Raw genomic sequence first — 20,684 nt, forward strand, 5'->3', positions numbered from 1 at the left:
GTGTGAGATAGGCTCAAGGATGTATTTCAGAACATGGGGACTATAGTCAATAATTTGTAATAACTGTAAATGGAAAGTAACCTTTTAAAATTATGTCATGTTTTAAAATACAAAATTAAAATACTAGTTTACATATGTTCAATTTTTAAATTATAATTTTAATATAAAGTAGCAAAATATAAATAATTATACAGATAATCAAAGGGAAGACTTCTCTTGTTAAAGAGTGTGAAACATTTAACTTGTAAATGATAGACCATAAGATTAGGAACTGAAAACTTTTCCTCTTCCTCACTTTGTTCCCTACAAGCAGCATTGGTCATTGTTTCTTAGTGAGATGATGTGGTGTTACTGCAGACATGCAGGGATCGAACCTGCATCCTGCATGCCCCTGTTGAGGAAGAACACATCCCAACCCCCTCCTTTCTAAGAGCAGAAATGTGGGTGGGTTTGATGGGAGAACCTGCAGGAGTGTGTAAGTCTGGGTCCAAAATTAGCTACACGTCAAAGAGATCTTTGAATTAATGAAGTAAACAAAAACAGCCAAGCTAGGTCACAACAGAATGGTTAACAAAAGATTAAATACTGATAATTAATGTACATTTCTGTACTTTTGTGACTCTTGTGGGCTTCAGCATGTCCGTTTGGAAGTAGCAGAATTTAAATCTCTGAATTGAGATTCCCAGAAGAAGGACTAATAGAAATAAAGAAACTTTCACTCTAATTTAACTAGTGATTTTTAAATAGGTATATTATATAGAAACATAAAAGCATTTTTATTAACATGTAACAGTGCAAGAAATACTGTCATACACATGTGAAAAAATAGATTGCTACATTTTAACTACAGTTTAATCAAAATTCTGAAAAAAATATATAAGGCCAGAAGAGAATACATCAATAATGAGAGTGATTGCCTCTAGATGGAGGGAAGGTTAGTTTTTCTGGATTTTATGTGTTGTGCAATTTCCAAATTTTTAAACTAATTAACATATTTCTGTAATAATCAGAAAAATTGATCATTAAAATTGGTCCATATCCATGGATTCAAACACATTTCCTTTTTTGCTCATTTGGCAAACCAGTTTAGATTTTGCTTTCCTTAATTTGAAGTTTTACCATATGTTTAGAATAAATTGAATATTTTCACCACGAGAACTTCCAAATCAGTTTGAGTCTGTATTTTCTGTAAAATTTTATGTCTTTCTAGACATTAAAAGCTGAGGTTCTTTTGGCAGTGTTAAGGAAAAGCACGTGCTGATTATCACCTGGTGATTTCTCTGTATCCCTAGCGTCTCTCACTGTACCTGGCACACAATGTGTGTTTTAGAAACTAAACTACATCCCCCACATCAGCTTGGCTCCTAGGCCTTGTGAAGTCTTTCTTCCACATCTGTCCCCTCCTCTCGGTCCTCAAAGCTTCTGCTCCCATTAAAGGCTCATCATGTCTCCCATCCTCACACATCACCCCAACCTCCTTGCCTCTCTCTAAACACTCCTTTATCGCATTTCCCAGCTCAGAAGAGTTTTATTAATTAATTAATTTTTTGATTTTTTTTTTTAGGACTGTACCTTCGGCACATGGAAGTTCCCAGGCTACGCCACAGCCAGATCCAAGCCGCTTCTGTGACCTACACCATAACTCATGGCAATGCAGTACCCTTAACCCACTGAGCAAGACCAGGGATCGAACCTGCATCCTCATGGATACTAGCCGGGTTCATGTTCACTGCGTCACAACAGAAACGTTTTAAATGAGTGGTATACACTCATTTTGTTTCCTTTTTAAAAACTTCATTCTTTTAAATTTATTGTTACTTATGCAAGCGGTGTACGTACCTATTCTCTTCTCCTCAGAGGTAACTGTGATTTTCAGTTTGTTGATTATTCTTGCAGACCTTTTTTATGCACATAAATGGGGAGAATGGGAAATGTTTGTTCTTTTATTGGCAAGGAACAGATTTATACAGTTGGCACCAAGATCTGGGGATCAGTCTGTAAATTTCTTTTGCACTTAACACCATGTCCAAGTGAGTACTTACACATCTATCTCTTTCCTTTAAACTGCCAAATGCAAGTCAGTGGTAGCTTGTACCGTAGCCATTTGGATGCTCCACAGGTGGAAATTCAGACTGTTTAAAATGTTCTTACCCTTGACCAATGCCACAGTGAACATCCTTTCTGTAGGCTTTTCATGAACATGTGTGATTGTTTCTCTAGTCTATGAACCTAAAAGTGGCACCGTTGGGCTCTAAGGTGTTCACATTTAAAATTTTAATAGATAAGCCAAATTTGGAAGAATCTGTAAAAATCTAAGAAAACTCTATCAAGGTACATGAATGAAATTACCTTGTGTCGGTGGATACTATGCCAACTTTTATTTTTGGCAAATTTGATGGATAAAAGATTATTTCATTGTTTCATTTTGCATTTCCCTAATCACTTGGTGAAGTTACCTGATGTTTGAAAGGAAGGTAATAGTTGATCTTTGTTTGGGGTTTTTTTTCTCCCTCCAAAAATCTTCCTTGCCAAAGACAAAATTTTGCTAATTTTTTTCTCATTCCTTCTTTCAGCCAGCCAAGCCAGGGACTTGTTGTCAAAGATGCTAGTGATTGACCCAGCAAAAAGGATATCAGTGGATGACGCCTTACAGCATCCGTATATCAATGTCTGGTACGACCCTGCTGAAGTGGAGGCGGTAAGCTTTAGGCTCATTTTATTTTCCTTCCGCAAACGCATTATGGTGACTGGGCACGCCGTGATGAAAACTGAACGAGAATTAGAACCCATTAAACACTTCAGGGCCTTCATAAAATTTCTAAGTCGTAAGTTATTTTCTTCTGCCTGCGTGTTAAGTTGCCTTTCTTTTTCAGGATTTCCTGTGAAAGGCAGTGATTTAGTCCATCAAACCTTGGCTGTCCACGAAACACTTCCATTTGTTTTTGTTAAATTGTCACCATTGTCGGTTGATCCTTTACGTTTAATTATCAGCCTCCCTGATACAAACTAAGCAACAGAAGATAGTAGTAATGTAATGATGCAACAGAGGCTAAGTCGCTTTGCCTCCATTCCCTTCGTAAGACCTGCCGTTAATAAAGTGCGGTACTATGAAGATTTAGATTATGTAAAACTCCTACCTGGCCATTGGTGCCTTTGTGAAGTCGTGCATAAATTAGATGAGAAAAATCCAGCCTTCCAGTAAGGACACTATTTCAGGTTGGTTCTAAGCTGACTACCACAGTAAGATATACCTCAGACATAGGCTAAGAATCTTCGCAAAGCGTACTCTTTTTATTTTTTAAATTATTTTTAACCACTTGATATCTTCTCTCCAGTCACTTTCTTATATCTCCGCCTTCTTCCTTTTCTCCGTGTGGAGTCAGGGCTGCTTGGGGCACAGGGTATTGTCATTGCCCAGTCCTCTAATAGGAATGTCCTTTGTCCCTCTTTTAAATGCTGCTGTCACCAGTGTTAACTTCTCGCAGAAACATCAAAATGTCCTCAAATTCTTCAAAAGCCTGTGCTAAGTGATCTCATTTTCTTTTACATAATGCCTGCAAATTATGTTGTTTGCCTTGTTCCTTAATCTTCTATTTGAAATACTCTGTTTTTTTTCTTGTGAACTTCTCTGCACCCCAAGGCATTCTTGGCCCAGCATATTTTTGCTTTGTTTTAGCTCCTTTTCCTCTGCGTCCTTGCTGGATTCAAGCTGACATTAATTCTCATCCCTTCATTCTTCACTAGAGTCTGGGAGTGAGAATCAGGCAGAATCAAACTTTTAGGCAGAGTATTAAAAAAGCATATTTTCATGGTAACTCCATCCTTAAGCATTCCAAAATCTCAGTGAAAATTGAGGAGTGACAATCCTTCATAACATTTTTTTAAGATCTGTTCTTCTAAGTGGTTTTACAATGATGCTGAAATTAATCAGATTAATTTTTAGTCACTTGATTTGATTCTTATAAAATCCCTAAAATTAATTATTTTCTAATGATCTTAACACTAAAAAACTAATATTCTTACAACTAGAAACTAGAGTCTCTTCCAGTGTCTCACTCTTTTTTTTTTTTAATTTTTATTTTTTGGCTTTTTAGGGCTGCACCCATGGCATATGGAGGCTCCCAGGCTAGGGGTTGAATCAGTGCTACAGCTGCTGGCCTGTGCCAGAGTCACAGCAACGCCAGATCCTTAACCGACTGAGCGAGGCTAGGGAATGAACCTGCATCCTCATGGATGCTAGTCAGATTCCTTTCTGCTGAGCCACGATGGGAACTCCCAGTCTGTCACTCTTGGGAAATACTTCAAAGATGTTCTTGGGGTAGAATGAAATAATGAAATAAATGAGAGAAAGTATGAGGTTTACACGTGTGAAAATTAAGTATAAGAATTTTTTCTCTGATGATTTTCAAGAAAACGTTTTAGGTTATGTTGATAAAAATTTTAGACAAACAAACGATTTGAAATTATTCCTCCTCATTTATTTTGATAGTTCAAATCATGTGGTGTATTTATTTTTCCTTAAATCTAATGTAATGTGTATAATCTATTTTTAATGGATTGTGGCCTAGAGTTTAATTGAAGTCATAAAGCCTGCACTTGTAATTCACTTGTAATTATGTTGCCTATAAAAGAGACAGTTGCTTAGGATTTGTAACACCATATTAATAAATAGTATCAAACGTTTTATGAAAAATTCCTTCGAAGGATAGAAAGATAAAATTTAGGGTACTGATACAGTTGGAAGCTTTTACTCAACCATTTCAATATTGTCAAAATAAGTTTCTTTGGAAGAAACTAAAGGCAAGTGGAGAGAGATACAAGGAGAAACTGCAAGAGCATGCAGTGTCTTCAGGAAAAAAAAAGAAAGTAGAGAAATGAAATGTGTTCTAACCTGTTAATCATCCAGAAGCTACTGTGTTTCCAGAGGTGCCGGAGTACCAGAATGAATAGCGAAGAACATGTAAACGCTGTCTGAACTCAAAGAGAAGAAATGACTCACGCATCAGTGAAATTGAAAATGTAAAAAATGTCGGGATTCATGCTGATCTCTTTGCACAGTAGTACATCAAGATTCTGAAGTTACAACTGCCTGCGTTATTAGCAGTTCTTTTTAGAGCAATGGAAGTATGTGACTGCAACACAAGGGCCGCATTTCACGTCAGTGCTTTCTCATGACACAGTTGGAAGGCATTCTAACCCTGTTTCGGTATATTTATCAGCAGGACAGAAGCATCCTACAAAAATGCAGTTTACTGGGTTGTACGCATTGTCACAGGTGTGGAAAGATGGGTTAGGTTTCAGCTTATGCTCTGCCACTTACTAGCTGGCCTTGGTCGCGTTTCTCAACCTTTCCTTAGCTCTGTGTTCTTAACTAAGAATGGGCAAGAGTCATACATACAGCGTAGCGTTCTGAGAATTTAAGGAGTTAATGTACATACAGCACTTGGCAGCCGTAGAGGTCACACAAATTATTATGCTCATCATCATGACTATTATGCTTTTTACCTGCAGACTTTTCCTGCCTTTTGATGCTAGGAAGAATAGATATATTTGGTGAAAAAGACCAGTGGGGCAAGAAACTGCAGAAATGCTCTGCATTGAAAGAAAAAGCCACTGATGGTTATCTAGTTCTTACAAGATTGTAAGACGTTGGTTTTTCTCTTTCTTCCTTTTTTTGCCCATGTACACCCATCTCTACCTGGCCAAGTAGAAGAGAATCCAGTGCCATTATTTAAACCAAAGTAAAGACACATCATATGGATTACAAATCCTCACTGTAACTGTCTTTAAGAAACCAAGACTCTTTGAGGGAATCCAATTGAACGTTTTCTCTGTGCTCCATGGACGGAAATCCATAAACAGCGAGGACAAGTTGCCTTGTTTCTTAGCAGGTTCTTGAATTTAGAGGCTCTGCTGGGATAAAGAGTGGCTCTCACCCTGCAACCCCTGGGAGCAGGGATGTGGATGGACTTCAGGAAGATTTTTGTGAACTACAAGCTAAGGAAGAGTTGATTAACTATCTCGGGGCATGTAAAAAGGGCACTTAAGAACATGACATGTGACCATTTTTTAAAAACACAGCTTTATTTCTTTCAGAAATACCCGAGCACCCTGTGAAAGCTGCTGAGTGCAGGGGTCTTGCTGATAGCTTTGGAGGTTGTTCTGCATTTCTAGGGGTGGGGGAGGAAGTTGGGGAGGGAGGAGAGAGGTGGGGACATGGGCTCAGCCGCCAAATCCAAGACATCAGAACTCAAAGTAGTCATCATAAGGAAGTCAGTTAAAAACTTAAGGAGTTAGAGAAGGACATTTCTTTATGTCTCAATTCATGAGAAAAAGGATCCAGACTTGACACTAGAACCATTGTCTAAGGTGGGACCGGTGCTGGGAGCCCGGCTCACAACCAGCAGTGAGCAGGGCCCCTGCTGGAAAGCTCCGTCTCAGAGATGCCCTGATTGAGTCCTAAGTGGTCAACACATTACTCCGGGAGTCTGGGCAGAGGGGCAGGTGAACTGGTCAGGCAGCTGGTATCTGAAAATTCTGTTCCCCAGACAATCCCCCGGTCTTGAGAGCACAGAGGAGGGGTGGCAGGCCACACAGGGCCTTCTGAATGGTGACTGAGTCAGAGTTACAGGGGAGAATGCTAGAAGACAGGCTTGGAACACAGGCTACAACAGAGGACAGACTGGAGGGAGCGCTTGGGAATACAAGTACACGTGCCATCTCTATAGAGACCACGGGAAAACTGTGACTAACCCAGTCAGTTTGGATGGAATGTTTAGGGAAGCAAGGCCAGTGCTGAGCTTGTTTATTATTTCTTACCTAAATTCAAGACTAATTTGGGAATCGGGACAAAGCTGGGTGGGAATTTAATCGACTGGTACAGATCTTGAGTTAAACAACCTGGGCTTCAGCTCCCCAGCGAGAGAATAACCGGGAAATAGAGTAACACTTGCGTGTATTCGCGCCGAAGTTCAGTTAAAATAAACACTCAGAAAACGGAAGCCTGGAATCGTCGATAATGTTACACATTTGCTGTCTGTTTATAGCATAAATTAATTCATAGAGCCTTCCATGTCTTATGTTATTAACATTTACTACTTCATTCCTTTAGGGATTATGTTCTTTTTTGCTGACAGTGAAAGAATTTATAGGAACAAGCTAACCTGACTGTATTAAGCTCTTTTATTGCAAGGCTATCATAGATTTCATGCCCTCGGGGCGGAGTTACTCTCTGCCATTATTTGAGCCGTCTTCTCGTCTGCCTTTGTATCTTGCTGGTCATCACCAAAGCAAGCACATGGAAGCGGGGACCAGCCATGCAGGAAACATGCACTGTTTTCAATCTTCTTGTGACACCGATATGTGCATTTTAATGCTGTGTGTGCCTGGAAATCTGTTCAAAGTAAACCTCAAATGGGAGCTGAAAGATCCTTGTGGAATGGTTTCGTTCTGCAATTCAGCCAATATCAACATTCTGAATATCAGCTTAACAATTGTGAATCGCAGCAGGGACACAGGTTCAGACAACATGATGAGGAGAGGAGAGCAGTGCTAGGCTTGGAGTCAGAAGGCACTGAGAAGAGAATCAGGAGGCTGTGGTCCAAGTGGCTGAGGTTCCAGAGCTCGGTCTGAGCAACCAGAGTGAGGGCTGCCCTTGAGATGCGGACAGATTACATGGGGCAGGCAGATAAGATCAGTTCAGGAGAGACGTGTAGTCTAAAGTCAGAGGTCTGAGCACCTAAAGGGCGTTTAAATGGCACAGCTAAAGATGTTTTCTGATTGCAGTGCAAAAGCCAAGAGCAGGTACTCTGGGAACAATTCAGATATTAGCAACCGCAGGAAACCTAGGGCACTGGAGCCCAGGGATGGGTAATGACGGCCTGTCCAGGGGGAGCAGGGCTACAGGCACAGAGGAGATAAAGATGCTTCTGGCAGGAGAATGAGGAGAAATGCCTGGCTTCTCCCCACTCCCTCCTCTTGGCTGAGACCAGCCTACACCAGCAGCCTAGGAAATGCAGCCTGCAGGGACCGGGCTCCTGAGACACAGAGCAAATAAAGGAAAAATGACGACTGTGTCTGTGGGCCAGTGGGCCCAGGGAGCTGTTCATTCTTTCCTTACTTCAGCTCTGAAACCCTCAAGTAAAGTTGAAGTAACCAGTAGTTAGGCACACTTGATCTGGAGACGAGACTTTGGGGGCTGGGACAGGTGGGTACTCAGGGGTCTTATTGGGTAGAAGTAAAGTAAATATTACCTCTGGAAACTCTTAAGAGCGATTTCATTTCCTCTAGTATCTTGTGATTTCAATAAATCTCAAGTACTATGCAACCTGATAATCCTGGGACAAGAGTGCTTCTCAGTGGGTTTCAGTTGACTATGTGTGCTTCCGTCCTTCCTCACGCTGGTGTCGCTTTTTCAGTTGTTTGTTAGATGGTTGATGAGGAGCCTACAGCTTGTTGAGCCAGAGCTGGACAACATGTGCAGGGGGGAGGAGGGGGGAAGGATGCAGCCATCTGTTTTCCTTGAGCTTGCTTTCACTCTACTCTTCTGCTGCCAAGCAGGTAAAACGCACGAAAAAAGACCTGTCATTCTTTCTTCTAACTCACCTCTTTGTTATTTCTTCCTTCTTTGTCTTTCCTTTTCTTCTTAGCTCTTTTTTTTTTTAGATTGATTATTTATTTATTTTTAATTGTTATTTCCCTAATACAGTTTTTTTTTCAACTGTGCAGCGTGGTGACCCAGTTACACATACATGTACACATTCTATTTTTTCCCATTAGCAGGCTCCATCATAAGTGACTAGACAGAGTTCCCAGTGCTACACAGCAGGATCCCATTGCTCATCCATTCCAAAGGCAATAGTTTGCATCTATTAACCCCAGACTCCCAGTCCGCCCCATTCCTTCCCCCTCCCCCTTGACAACCACAAGTCTGTTCTCCAGGTCCATGAGTTTCTTTTCTGTGGAAAGGTTCATTTGTGCCTTATATTAGATTCCAGATATAAGCGATATCATATGGTATTTGTCTTTCTCTTTCTGACTTACTTGAAGTAAGTTAGCTCTTTATTTAGCTCCTACAGAGCTGTTTACATAGATTTTGATTATTTATTAACATTTTAGTCATTATTCATCCACTCTTTAAATATTTATTGAAGCCAAACTGTGTGCTTCACCCTGACCTAGGTGCTGGTGATTCAGCAATGAATTTAAAATGAAAAAAAAGGTCCCTTCTTTTACTGACCTTCTAATTCTCTTGAATATATTTATTTAGTTAATAGCTAGTGGAAATTTTTATTGATTGGGAATCTTATAACTTACCATCTCTGGACACAAATTCTTCCAAACATGGATTATCTATCCTACTGGACTACTTAACTCATTTAGTATATAATATTCTGAATGTAAGAAGACTATGTAATAATTGTTCCTCCTGGTATTAATCAGTTATAACTAAATTTCAGTGATTATCTTCGAATCCTTAACCAAATGTGCCTTGATTGCTTTGAAATGTATTTATCAAATTATGATAATTTACCTCTAGCTATGATATGAAACTATTTGGCTTTGAATATAAATCAATATCCTGACTTTGTTTTAGCAACTTAAATGCAGAGATTATTATTGAATAATCAAAGAATCCTGAAGCTGACGTACTGAGTAAAGGACAGACTTCATGTGTAGTTTAAACATTCTTCGATAAATATATTGACTATATGGGGCCTTCAAACAAAATTCAGTGATTGAGGGTGATGGTGGGAAGTTATTCTCATTCTCTACTTCTGATTCTCTTGAATGTATTTTTATAGTACAAGCTCCTATCATTTGATTATGATTGTATGTTGCTTTATTCCCTACTCCATGAGTGAGTTATTGTTTGTATTACCTTTATCTTCACGAACAGTGGTTTAGCAATTATCTTCCACTGAATTCTCTTGAGTCCTTAATAAGTTCTTAAAACAATGTGGTAAAGAATAGGCTAATAAATATATTCAACTATAAATATATTAAATACACTTTGCTAGACTCAGAATGTATGTACCTTCACGAAGGAGGAAAACATGAGCTGCCATAAATATGAATTTGATGCATCTAAGGTTCAAACAGTCCCTCACGAGTTCACGTTGTGGTGATAAACCACTGAATAAAATGTGCATGTGCTTACTTCACATGTTTTATAATCTCTTTATTAAATTGGTGAGTCAAACACCATTAAAGATAAAGTATCTAGGAGAGATGATTTAAGTGAGTTATAAATGAAAACGCTCTCTGTATAGGCTGTATCTCTCCCATTGAGGGGAAAAGGGATTAAAATTTCTGTAACTGACATTTCTCTTTGGTGAGTAATATCAAAAGGTTAGGCAATGTCCTCAAGACAGCTTCTGAATAAGTCATCATTCTGAAATTCAGAAACGACTGTTTATTTCCTGATTTCCCCTAGGGGATATAGACATAGACTTAAAGGATTAATAGATGTTATTTTTGCTTGCCCTCAGTGTGCCTGAGAAGGAACCCAGTTTGGAGATAAAGTTTATTATATAAAATTTAATTGAAACTCTCTACTGTAAAGAAGAACTTTTAAATATTTAAATAAACATAACCTCCAGCATTTAAGTTATTTAAGAATTCTGAGGGAGTAACCTGAAATTTTTATTGGAGAATAAAAAGTCTATTTCAACCAATTCATAAGAAAACTAGTTTCTCTTTTGATTTAATGGGTGAAAAGCCTCTATTGCTTTTCTTTAAAACAAAAAAAGACTATATGGTGCTATGTCTCTGAGAATGACCTGGGATTTTACTAGCGATCTTATTACTAAGTTGCTGCTTGATGTTAGTTAGGTACGGTCATTTTAATAAGAAAAAAAAAAATCTGTCTACTTTTCTTTGGATCCTTTCAATCATGCCTTTTTCCTTTGGGTTAAAATTTGGAAAACTTACAAAGGATTTTTTTCTTTTCATATTTGCAGCTTGACATATCACTATATGTGATAAGGCCAATAAGTTGAGTTTTCTGAGGAAGTCTCTATATGGAACTTGTATAAAGGAAATTATTCTCAAAAAGATTTGTCAGATTATTTCTAGCATTTTAGGAATATCAAGAATTATAATAAATTCTCTAAATATTTTCACAAGTAGGACAAACTGACCCAATTCAGACTAAGAAAAAGAACAATTAACAATGGTACCTTAAATATTTAATGTCAGTGATTCGACAGGTTATAGCATTCATTATGTATTTTAAATTTGACAGTCAGTCTAAATGTTTCCCAAATGTTCATCCTTAGTCTGCTCTATAATCAGGGTGCAGGTCACCAGTGACCTTTTGCTGTTAGGAGCTGGAGAGACTGAAAGGTTACTAAATGATGCTGTAAGGTGAAATACTATTATTCTATTCTCTCCATTCTAAAATTGCCATCATCGAAATTCTTTTTTTGGACTAAATATTCCTGTGAGTTCTTTCCAATATGATTTATTCTACTCACACGGAGTTAATAAATTGGCTGAATCCCTCCCTCAGCTGTTCTCTCCATCTGTCCCGACGCAAGGACCACCTCTTTGAGTCTTGTGATTTCTTATTATTGCAGCATGCATCATGCTGTGAAAAAGCTCGTGCGACACCCTGGCAGGCTTAATTTGAGAAATGGTTTAGTGCCATCTATCTGTCACAGAAGACCCTTTTAGTGTGGAGCTGAACTCTAAGAAGGTTTGTTATGCTCACAATGTATATAAATTTAGAAGGAAGTAGGAAGAAACATGAGCTACGATGCACGTGAATTTGCTGCAATGCAATTATGTGTTTATAGAATGAACAATTCATATTTTTTGGATTCTCATTTGCTTGCTGAAAGTTAAATCAACATCTCTAATTCCTAATATCTGCCGTTTGTGGAATTCTAAATTTCCATCTGTTCATGCCGCTGTATTCTTTTCAGCAGCACAATGTGAGCAATTTACTAATTGCCTTCTAGAGAAAATATAACTTACATTCCAGTTCGTATGCCCAGTGCCTCAGCTGTTAAAGTGAAGATATCTTTTGAATCACATTGAGATTGTTTTGATGCCATATATTCTGTTGGTGGGAGCTTGTCAAAATGTTTGTTGTTGATAGATTTAGCCACCTGCTTTCGGTGGCCCCTCTCCCTATGAGACTTACAAGAAGAACATATACTTTGCTCAAACACTAATTCATGTGTCTCTAATTTTAGCCAATTGTTCTACTGAAGAAAAACACTCTTGATTTCACATCCTTGGGATATTCAGAATCCACTAAACATATATGGTTCTCAGGTGTCAAAACTGGAGTAGCTGAATAGTTCATTCTCTGAAGACACCTGTGTTGATGACTAGCGGAGCTTGCGATCAGGCTTTTCTTTTCATGTACTGCCTTGAGCCCTTTAGGCAGTGACTATTGTTAATCTCTTAAATAGACCTATGAAGGAGATTTCTTTTTAAAACATGGGAAGGGATCAGAAATTATTTTTCTAGAACATTCCACAGCTGGTGCTCTCTGAAAGCCTGAGCTATGATATCCTGTCAGGTTCTCCCAAACCCATGATTTTTTTTTCTTCTCACCTAGATGACTTCTCAGGTATTGTGAGATCCACCCACTTAACTCAAGGGAGTAGACGTTTTTGAGAGTGCATTTTATTTTCTTAGTATTTTCATCCTGGAAAGAAAGAGATTATTCAATTGTGGCTTCTGTCTAGGATGCCCCAAAGTAGTGTAATCCATAAACTGTGCGAGAAAAAAACCCCAAGTGACACTTTCCTCTTTTAGAGCCGCTTCTAAGAGATAAGCAAAGAAGTCAATATCGGAACTGGTAAGGTTTTCTGTCAATAAAATCTTACCAAATTTTGTAGTGAAGAGGAGAAGAGAGGTCGGTCAGAAGAGAGAATCCGTTAGACAGCTTTGCCTTGAGATAAGTAGGTCATGAACATGGCTAATCTCTAGGAAACAGAACTTACTTGGTGATCTGCATTCCTGCCTTGTCTGCCTGCCTGCAGTGTTGCTAAAATCATCAAACTAGACTGTTCCCTCTCCACGTTTTTCGCCTGTCATGCAAGAATCTCTCTAAACTACTGTATGTATAAGCTCAAGGGCAGCCCGGAGGCATTCCTGTCCACCCTCGTATCACTGAGTGTTTCAATCTAGGACCTTTATTGATAAGGAAACGGCGACTGCTTTACAGAGGCGATGACAATTTTCTACAAGTCCCACACATTAATTCTTACATGTAAACCTTGTGATTTAAAGGACGCCTCTGTTCTCTTCCCAGCAGTAATGCTTATTTGGTGGGTAGACCTGTTCAAGTTTCTAAATCTGTTCTGGTTTGCTCCTTAAAATGTTTCTCTTGGGAGTTCCCTGGTGACCTAGTAGTTTAGGATCCAGCATTGTCACTGTTGTGGTATGGCTTTGATCCCTGGCAGGAACTTCTCCATGCTGTGGGTGTGGCAAAAAAAAAAAAAAAAAAACCCATAAAATAAAAATGTTTTCCTTTGTCCTACCTCAACCAGATTCATTGAGATTTAATTGTATGGTGAACTTTTAAAAAATATATTCTCTTTAAAAAACAAAAACAAACGTACGCATGCCTAACCTGCACAATTCAGTGTAACAAATTCTTATTTCTTCTGTGTACTCTGTTGAGCACTGTTCCAGAGCTAAAGATGCACAAACAAGGAAAACACTTCCCTGCCCTGCGTAACTCTTGATCTAGCACTGACCTCTCCTATCTTGTCATTCATTTACCCCTGGAGATTCCTTAGATGGGCCTCAGAACTTATGAAAAACATACTGAAGTTACACACCTATAGTAATGTGCGTATATCTTCCTAGGGATACAGTTTGTGGGCTTTATGAGATTTTCAGAGCGTTTACTTCCAAATTTGATTCTCGATATTTTAAAAAAGCTCTAGTCTGATACAGAAAGTTCAGGATGAGGGGACTACAAAAAAATGTGTAATTTACTGTTAGAGTTGGCTCTTGACTCTGACATAACCAAAAGTGTTAATGTACTTCTTAGAAAATCTCAGATCATTTTGTGTTTGTATGTACCTTTCATCTGTAAAGATTCTACTTTTTTTAGGTATGGGGTAGAGTGGGGAGGGACAGGTAAATTTAAAGCACTATGATTTCAATCTTCATTACTATTATTTATTATTTAATTTGTAATTTTTTTTTTCTTTTTTGACCACCCTGCAGCATGTGGAGTTCCTGGACCAGGGGTAGAACCTGTGTCCCAGTGCTCTCAGGACACCACCAATGCCATTGTGCCACAGCGGGAACTCCTCCTTATGACTTTTTAAATTTATTGAAAATATGAAAAAAAATCCGCAAACTCATGCACATGGAGAACAGACTTGTGGTTGCCAAGGGGGAGGTGGAGGGAGTGGAATGGACTAGGAGTTTGGGGTGAGTAGATGAAGACTTCTGCATTTGAAGTGGGTTAGCAATGAGGTCCTGCTGTATAGCACAGGGAGCTACATCCAGTCATTTGTGGTGGAACATGATGGAAGATAATATGAGAAAAAGAATGTGTATTTATGTATAACTGGGTCACTCTGCTGAATAGCAGAAGTTGACAGAACATTGTAAATCACCTATAATAAAAATTTAAAACTATGAAAAAAATTCCTGTGATCCCAGGCATGCTAAAAATGGCACTCCTTTAAGAAGCAGAAATTAATAGCCAGTGTCTACTTGTCAAGTAGCTAGCTCTTTTCTTGTGCTGTGAAATTTTCAAGGGTTTGGTTGGCAGGTTGGCTTATAGTTTTATGACGGCATTGTTCTGCCCGAGGAACAGATTTCATGACAATGACTGGTCCAGCCTTTCTCATATCTTGCTTCCGTTTTGTTCCTCCTGATTATGCACCGTCCATCTTTCTCTGCCGTGTTTGTCTCCACAGATCTTTGTTTCTTGGCCCATGTTCTAAGGAAGTGGAGATGTTGCTTATTGCAACATAGAAGTGAAACAAATGAGTGTCAAAAACACATAAAAAGGCCCAATTTCTCCACTGTGTGGGGAGGACCATCGGGTCACGTTAATCGCCGTCCCGAGGTCATGCTTAGAGTGGGTTATGCTATTGAGATTCAGAGGTAAACTGAAGAGTTTCACATTCTAGGATAGAGGGAAAATAATTAGAAAGTATAATCCTTAATGATGCTGAAAATGAATGTGTGATGATGTGAAAAGTTATGTTTATTTTGACTTTTTTTTTTTTTGACCTCGATTGAAAACCCTAGAGATGAAGGCAGCATGTCATCAGAACTATGCTAGGACCAGAAGTCTACGGACGTTCGAGGAATTTCAGAATCAGGAAAAGGGTGGCGAGGAAGCGTTCTTGAGTGCTAAGTCAGAGTAACCTGCAGATTCAGGGAAGAGGCAGGATTTGGACATCTTCCCAAGAACGGACGCATTGCCTAGGCCCTCGGGCATCTGTTATGTGAGGGGACGGTAGAGCAGATTTATCCAGCGATGAGACGGAATATTGAAAGGGTAACACTCCCTTTTTATAAGTCTATTAAAAGTTGATGGTCTTTCACAGAGTATGTGCTATAATAAAATCATTATGTGCCTTTTTAATGGCAAGACAGTCGTAAGACTGATAAAAACCACTCCTGTAACTTGCTGCAGGTTTCATTTGGGACTCACAGGCTCCTTTGTGGAATATTGTATCTTATAAAAGAATGAAAATCACTGTTTATGAAAATGGTTTTAATTGATAAGCCAAAGAAATTCCCCAAAGCTTCTAATTCTGGGGAGGATCCGATTTCCATCTCTATGTGCTTTTTGCAGACTGAGTTCTTTTCATGTCCCTCCGAAAGAAGTGAGGGATAAAATACCTATGCCTCAGGCATTTTTTTCCTGAAAACATCTTCTCTAAGATGTTTATTATTTTGGCCTAAGTCCAGCAGAAAGCATTTTGGGTGACTCTGCTTCATGACATACGCACCAGAATGCTGTTATCACGGTACAGCAATCTGTCACCACTTCTTTTTCCGAAGCAGGCCTGCTCACGTTCCTTGTTCCACTGCCTTGTGACTCCTATTTAGTCACAAAGAAAAATATATTCCTGGCCGGAATTCTTCCACATACACTCAATGGAGAAGTTCTTGAGTAACGAGTAGCTCCCTCACAAATAGAAGGCTTCGTCACCATCTAAGCAAAATATTTGACTTGCAGTGGGTTAATTTATAATTGTGGCGTATAACTTAGCTTCTTCAAAACCAGGGGTTCTAGGCAATGGGAGAAGACACAGAGCTAAAGTGTGGAGACCAAAGTCGTGATACAGGGGATACCAGAGTGCAGTGGAAACCGTTCAGCATCCGCAATTGCACCTGAACTCAAGACCTCATCCTGCCCTGGATGGGTCCACGCCTTTCATTCCCTAAATGTTTATTAAGTTTCAATTACACGTGCCCATTGAAGATTTATTCATTGTAATAATAAACTGCCTAGTTCCTGTTATCTGGTTGCTTATAGTAGGGTTGATAGACAAGTAAATGAGACATTTTGACCAGTCCACTAAATTCTATGAAAAGGAAGAACAAGGTGCTCAGAAGCCAAATAATAATGTATTACCCATCTTTTCGTGGACACATGAGGCTTTCGGGAGGAAGAAAAGTCTTAGGTGGGACACAAAGGATCTGCAAGAGTTCGTGCAATGAAATGGAGATTGAAGCATAGCATCTTCCGCACGATGGAAGCCACGGGTGCAAAGGCCAGGAGATCGCCCTGCAGTTCACCTGAGGGGCTGTGTGAAAGGAGATGCGCTGTGGCCAAGGAAGAGACCAGGTCAGGGAGCGCCCTCACGGCGGGCAGGAGGCGTGTGCCTGCAGGAATATTGATAGAAACGGCCGTCAGAAAGACCATTCTTTCTGACCGATGGGGTGATGACCTCGGCAGAAGGACCGGTTAGGAAGCTGATGAAGTAGTTGAGATAGATGATGATAAAATGAACTTTAGTGGCCCTGGGCGTGAAAACATTCTGAGATGGGTTTGGTGGTTTAATTATCACAACTCATCTTCATTTAAGAAGTGTCCTACCCACCCGTGTTTTAAGAGATAAGATAGTATATGGGAAAATGGCCAATAAACTTTGAAAACACTAGATACTACTAAAGAGGGACTTTTTAGTTTGTGAGTGTGGTTGAAATAGTTTCAACCCAATGGTTTGAACCTATGTGACATAAGGGAAATCAAAGTGCCATTTATTTCTGTCTTTTTAACAAAAAGCTCAATTAGACTATTTTCTTTTAAAATTTAGTCTTTGGACTATTTCATTACTGAATGAAAAGGCATGCTTTAAGAAAAAAAAAAAAAAGAAAGAAAATCCACTCCATGAAATGTATTAAGTGGAAAAATTGGGGCCCTCATAATGCCTCACATTATTAGTATGCAGTTCTCCGTGACTGTATTTGCGACGAGGAAACTCGTGATTCCCAACCTTTATCATCCACAATGTACCTGAGAAACACAGTCATCAGCTCACTGTGGTCATCTGTGCGTCAGCTCTCATTAGGTGATGGGATGTGTAGGGTGTAGTAGAATCTTGTAGGCAAATTCTTAATCAGAAATAATCCTTCATTGTCAGGTGATTCTGACCACCGCCCCCACCCGGCCCCCGTACCCTGTTCTCACCGCATATACCTTAGAAATTATTGCTCTAGGAACAACTTGAGGACGGGGTTTTATTTCAGTCATTTGCATCATCTCTGTAATTACTTGTTCCTAGCACACTGCAGGTTCTCGGAATTAATTGAACTAAGGAAATGGTTTAATCATTCGTAATTAACTACTTTATGTAACCTTCCCATCCATGTTCTCATTTTGCATTATCCCAGCACAGAGAACCCCTGCCACTACTTCGGAGTGCCATTGTTCCCATTTTACAAAACTTAAAAATGACTTTTACACAACAACCCACAGCTAAAAGCCCTGGCTCTGAGCCAGGGCACGTTGCATTATCACAGTGTCCTTCACAAAGGACGACCTCTAATAATTTACACATTGCCGAAATTTATAATGTAATGCATTTACAATCATATTTGCTGCTTCGCTAGATGTACATCTCAAAGCGGTCCATGAACGTTCACTTACATAATGTTCCAAGAGTATTGAATCTATGTAGGTAGAAGGGGCAGTAATTACTAGATTAGCAGAACTCTTTACATCTGATTGATTAATCCAAAATCTTTATATCATGCTCTAAAATTTTTCAGAGAGATGAGTGCTGGGAGAGAAAAAAGTAAAAACTTATGAAAACCATGTATACTTTAAAATTAATGAAAGTGTTTTGGAATTTACAATAGTATTTCTATAAAGGCAGTGAAATAATATAATAATATAATATAATATAATATAATATGCAAATCAGTTTTCCTTAATAGAGTTTGTAATTCTGTAACTGTGTCCTTCTGTTCATTGTGGACTCTGTCCTGGGGCTACTCTGCTCAGTTACTCTAGAGGAGGATGGCTCTCTCTGGTCAATACGTCCAGGATGAATTGTCATTGAGTCGCGTTACTGACATAGGAGTGCTGGTGATCTTTTTTCCCTTGTTCCTTTTGCTTCTGCTTTGTGGCTGGAGGACAGAGGCGCCAATGACATGTGGCCTTAATGGGCCGACTCAGCAATATTTGTGTTCTGTGCATTGGCTTTTCACCTAGAACATTTTTCTAGCTCCTTTATAGCTTATTTTTGTCCCTAACATGTGATTGAAGCTAATACGATCTTTTGCCTTTGGAAGGTCTTGCAAGGACTTGGATATTGGGTGATTGATGGTGCAATTACTCAGCTTTTTCAACTAAAGAATCATGGAAAAAGTCAATGTCCAAGGAAAAGTGAAGAGAATTTCCATTTTTCATGACATGATTAAACTTTTTGATGGTATAAAGCTAATAAGTTTGTGACCCAACATTTCAGAAAGCTATAGAACAGAATGAAAAATAGAGAAACCAATTTAAATTCCTTGTCAAGCTACTAGAACATTATTTAATTAGGTTTTTAAATTACACTCAGTTTCACATTAAATTATAATTTGCATTCCTAGCTTTTAAAGTTTCCTTTGATCACTTAGTGCCGTCATGTCTCCAAACTGCAGTGCTTTCCCTATGTAACAAATGATAACACAGTGCTTTGCCTATTGCAGGTTCTTAAGAGAGATGTGTTGTACATCTGAAATTTGTTTCTTTTTCAATAAAACCATATTCGAAACTCTTTGCCGATAATTAAGGCTCACCCACAGTCACTTGTCTTCTTAGGGTCAAAGTCGAGGGCACTCTGACTGCAGTGCTCTTTCCACTACCCCTGTGAGGAGTTCGGTAACTCATTCAAGAAGCTCAGAGATTCTCCTTGCCCTCTTTTGGCAAAGACTGAATCTGATTGGGAGATACAAAGCGCATGTCTGCTTTGATTACAACGCACAAGTCTCTCTGTTTCTCTTCTTCAGAACTATAGCCCGTGATGATTTCTGTTCATAAAGCATTCCCCCCCCCCCAAGAAATAGATATCATTGAAGACTGAGAGAAAATCACTTTCTGGTGAATATTTTTTCTTGCATCTATACAAATTAAGCGTACTTAGGTGGATGACAAAACCTGCTTTGATTGCTATGTAAGTACTTTGAACAGAAGTCTTAATCTTGGCTGCCCATTAGAATTACCCAGGGAACTTGAAAATATCCTGATGCCCAGATCTCATTCCAGACCAATTAAATAAAACTCTCTGGGGGTGAGTTTCAGGCATCAGCATTTTTAAAGCTCCCAGATGATTTCAGTGTGGGGCCAAAGTTGAGAGCCCCTGAGCGAAAGCAATTTGATTAAAATGATGAGCTCACATGCAAACATTTTTACTTAACTTTTATGTTTGCTTTTTTTTTCCAACCACAAGGTGGCGGCATCACAATACAGTGCACATACCGGCCCCTTTATTGAGTTGACATAGAAATTTGTATCCATATTGCTCATTAATAGCGTTTTGAGGGTTCGTCCAACTAGAGACAGCATTGACTCTTTTCCTGTTGTTCTGTGTTCCTTTGGTTGGTTAAGAAAACTTTTAAACATATGTATTTCAACAGGTTAAGTTAGCAGGAACTATATTATAAGCTACAGTTGGATGGAAAAATGCAAAGAACTTGGATTTTGCATTCAGATAGATTTGGGTTTAAATACTGCCTGTCCCATTTACCAGTCGGTTATCGAATCACCTCATGCTTTGGTTGTATGCCTGGAAGAGGAGGGTTGTTATAGGACTAAGTGAGATAACAAATGAAAATCAACTTTGTTTGAACGCTGCTAGGACGGTAACGATGTTGAGGATGAGAGTGATAAGGCTGTGGCAGAGTCAGTTACACACAGTGCAGAAAATCCCAGAGTATAGTACTTTTCCATATATGGTCTTTTATTCATGTAGGGCTCTTCTTTCCTGTGTGTGTCCTGACTCTCGGTTTCCACCGGTGATTATCAAATAAACATTCTTCAGCTGCCTTCATTTCAGAGTACAAAAAAAACCAAAGCCACTATTTTATTCATTTATATATTCCGCTGCGGGCACGGCATTCAAAAATTCCGGGGCCAGGGCTCAAACCCACGCCAGAGCAGTGACAACACTGGGTCCTTAACCATTAGGCCACCAGGGGAATCTCAGTGCTATTGGTTTTGTACTACACCATTGTCAGTGGACGTGCCTTCA

General features: G+C 39.2%; 1 protein-coding gene across 38 annotated transcripts in view; it reads left to right on the forward strand.

The window, feature by feature from the left end:
• Window positions 1–20,684, forward strand: part of MAPK10 (mitogen-activated protein kinase 10) — a 454,812-nt gene that overhangs the window by 410,395 nt on the left and 23,733 nt on the right. For all 38 annotated transcript variants that reach the window (XM_084973649.1, XM_084973669.1, XM_084973666.1 and 35 more), the window contains one exon: window positions 2,574–2,698. In XM_084973649.1, the coding sequence (XP_084829775.1) occupies window positions 2,574–2,698 (125 nt within the window). The remainder of the gene's footprint in view (window positions 1–2,573; window positions 2,699–20,684) is intronic.

The sequence above is a fragment of the Sus scrofa genome, chromosome 8, assembly GCF_054392235.1.
Source record: "Sus scrofa isolate SSC_HxYL_T2T_F1_AM1 chromosome 8, Sscrofa_HxYL_maternal_Yorkshire_Landrace_v2.0, whole genome shotgun sequence".
Classification (NCBI taxonomy): domain Eukaryota; kingdom Metazoa; phylum Chordata; class Mammalia; order Artiodactyla; family Suidae; genus Sus; species Sus scrofa.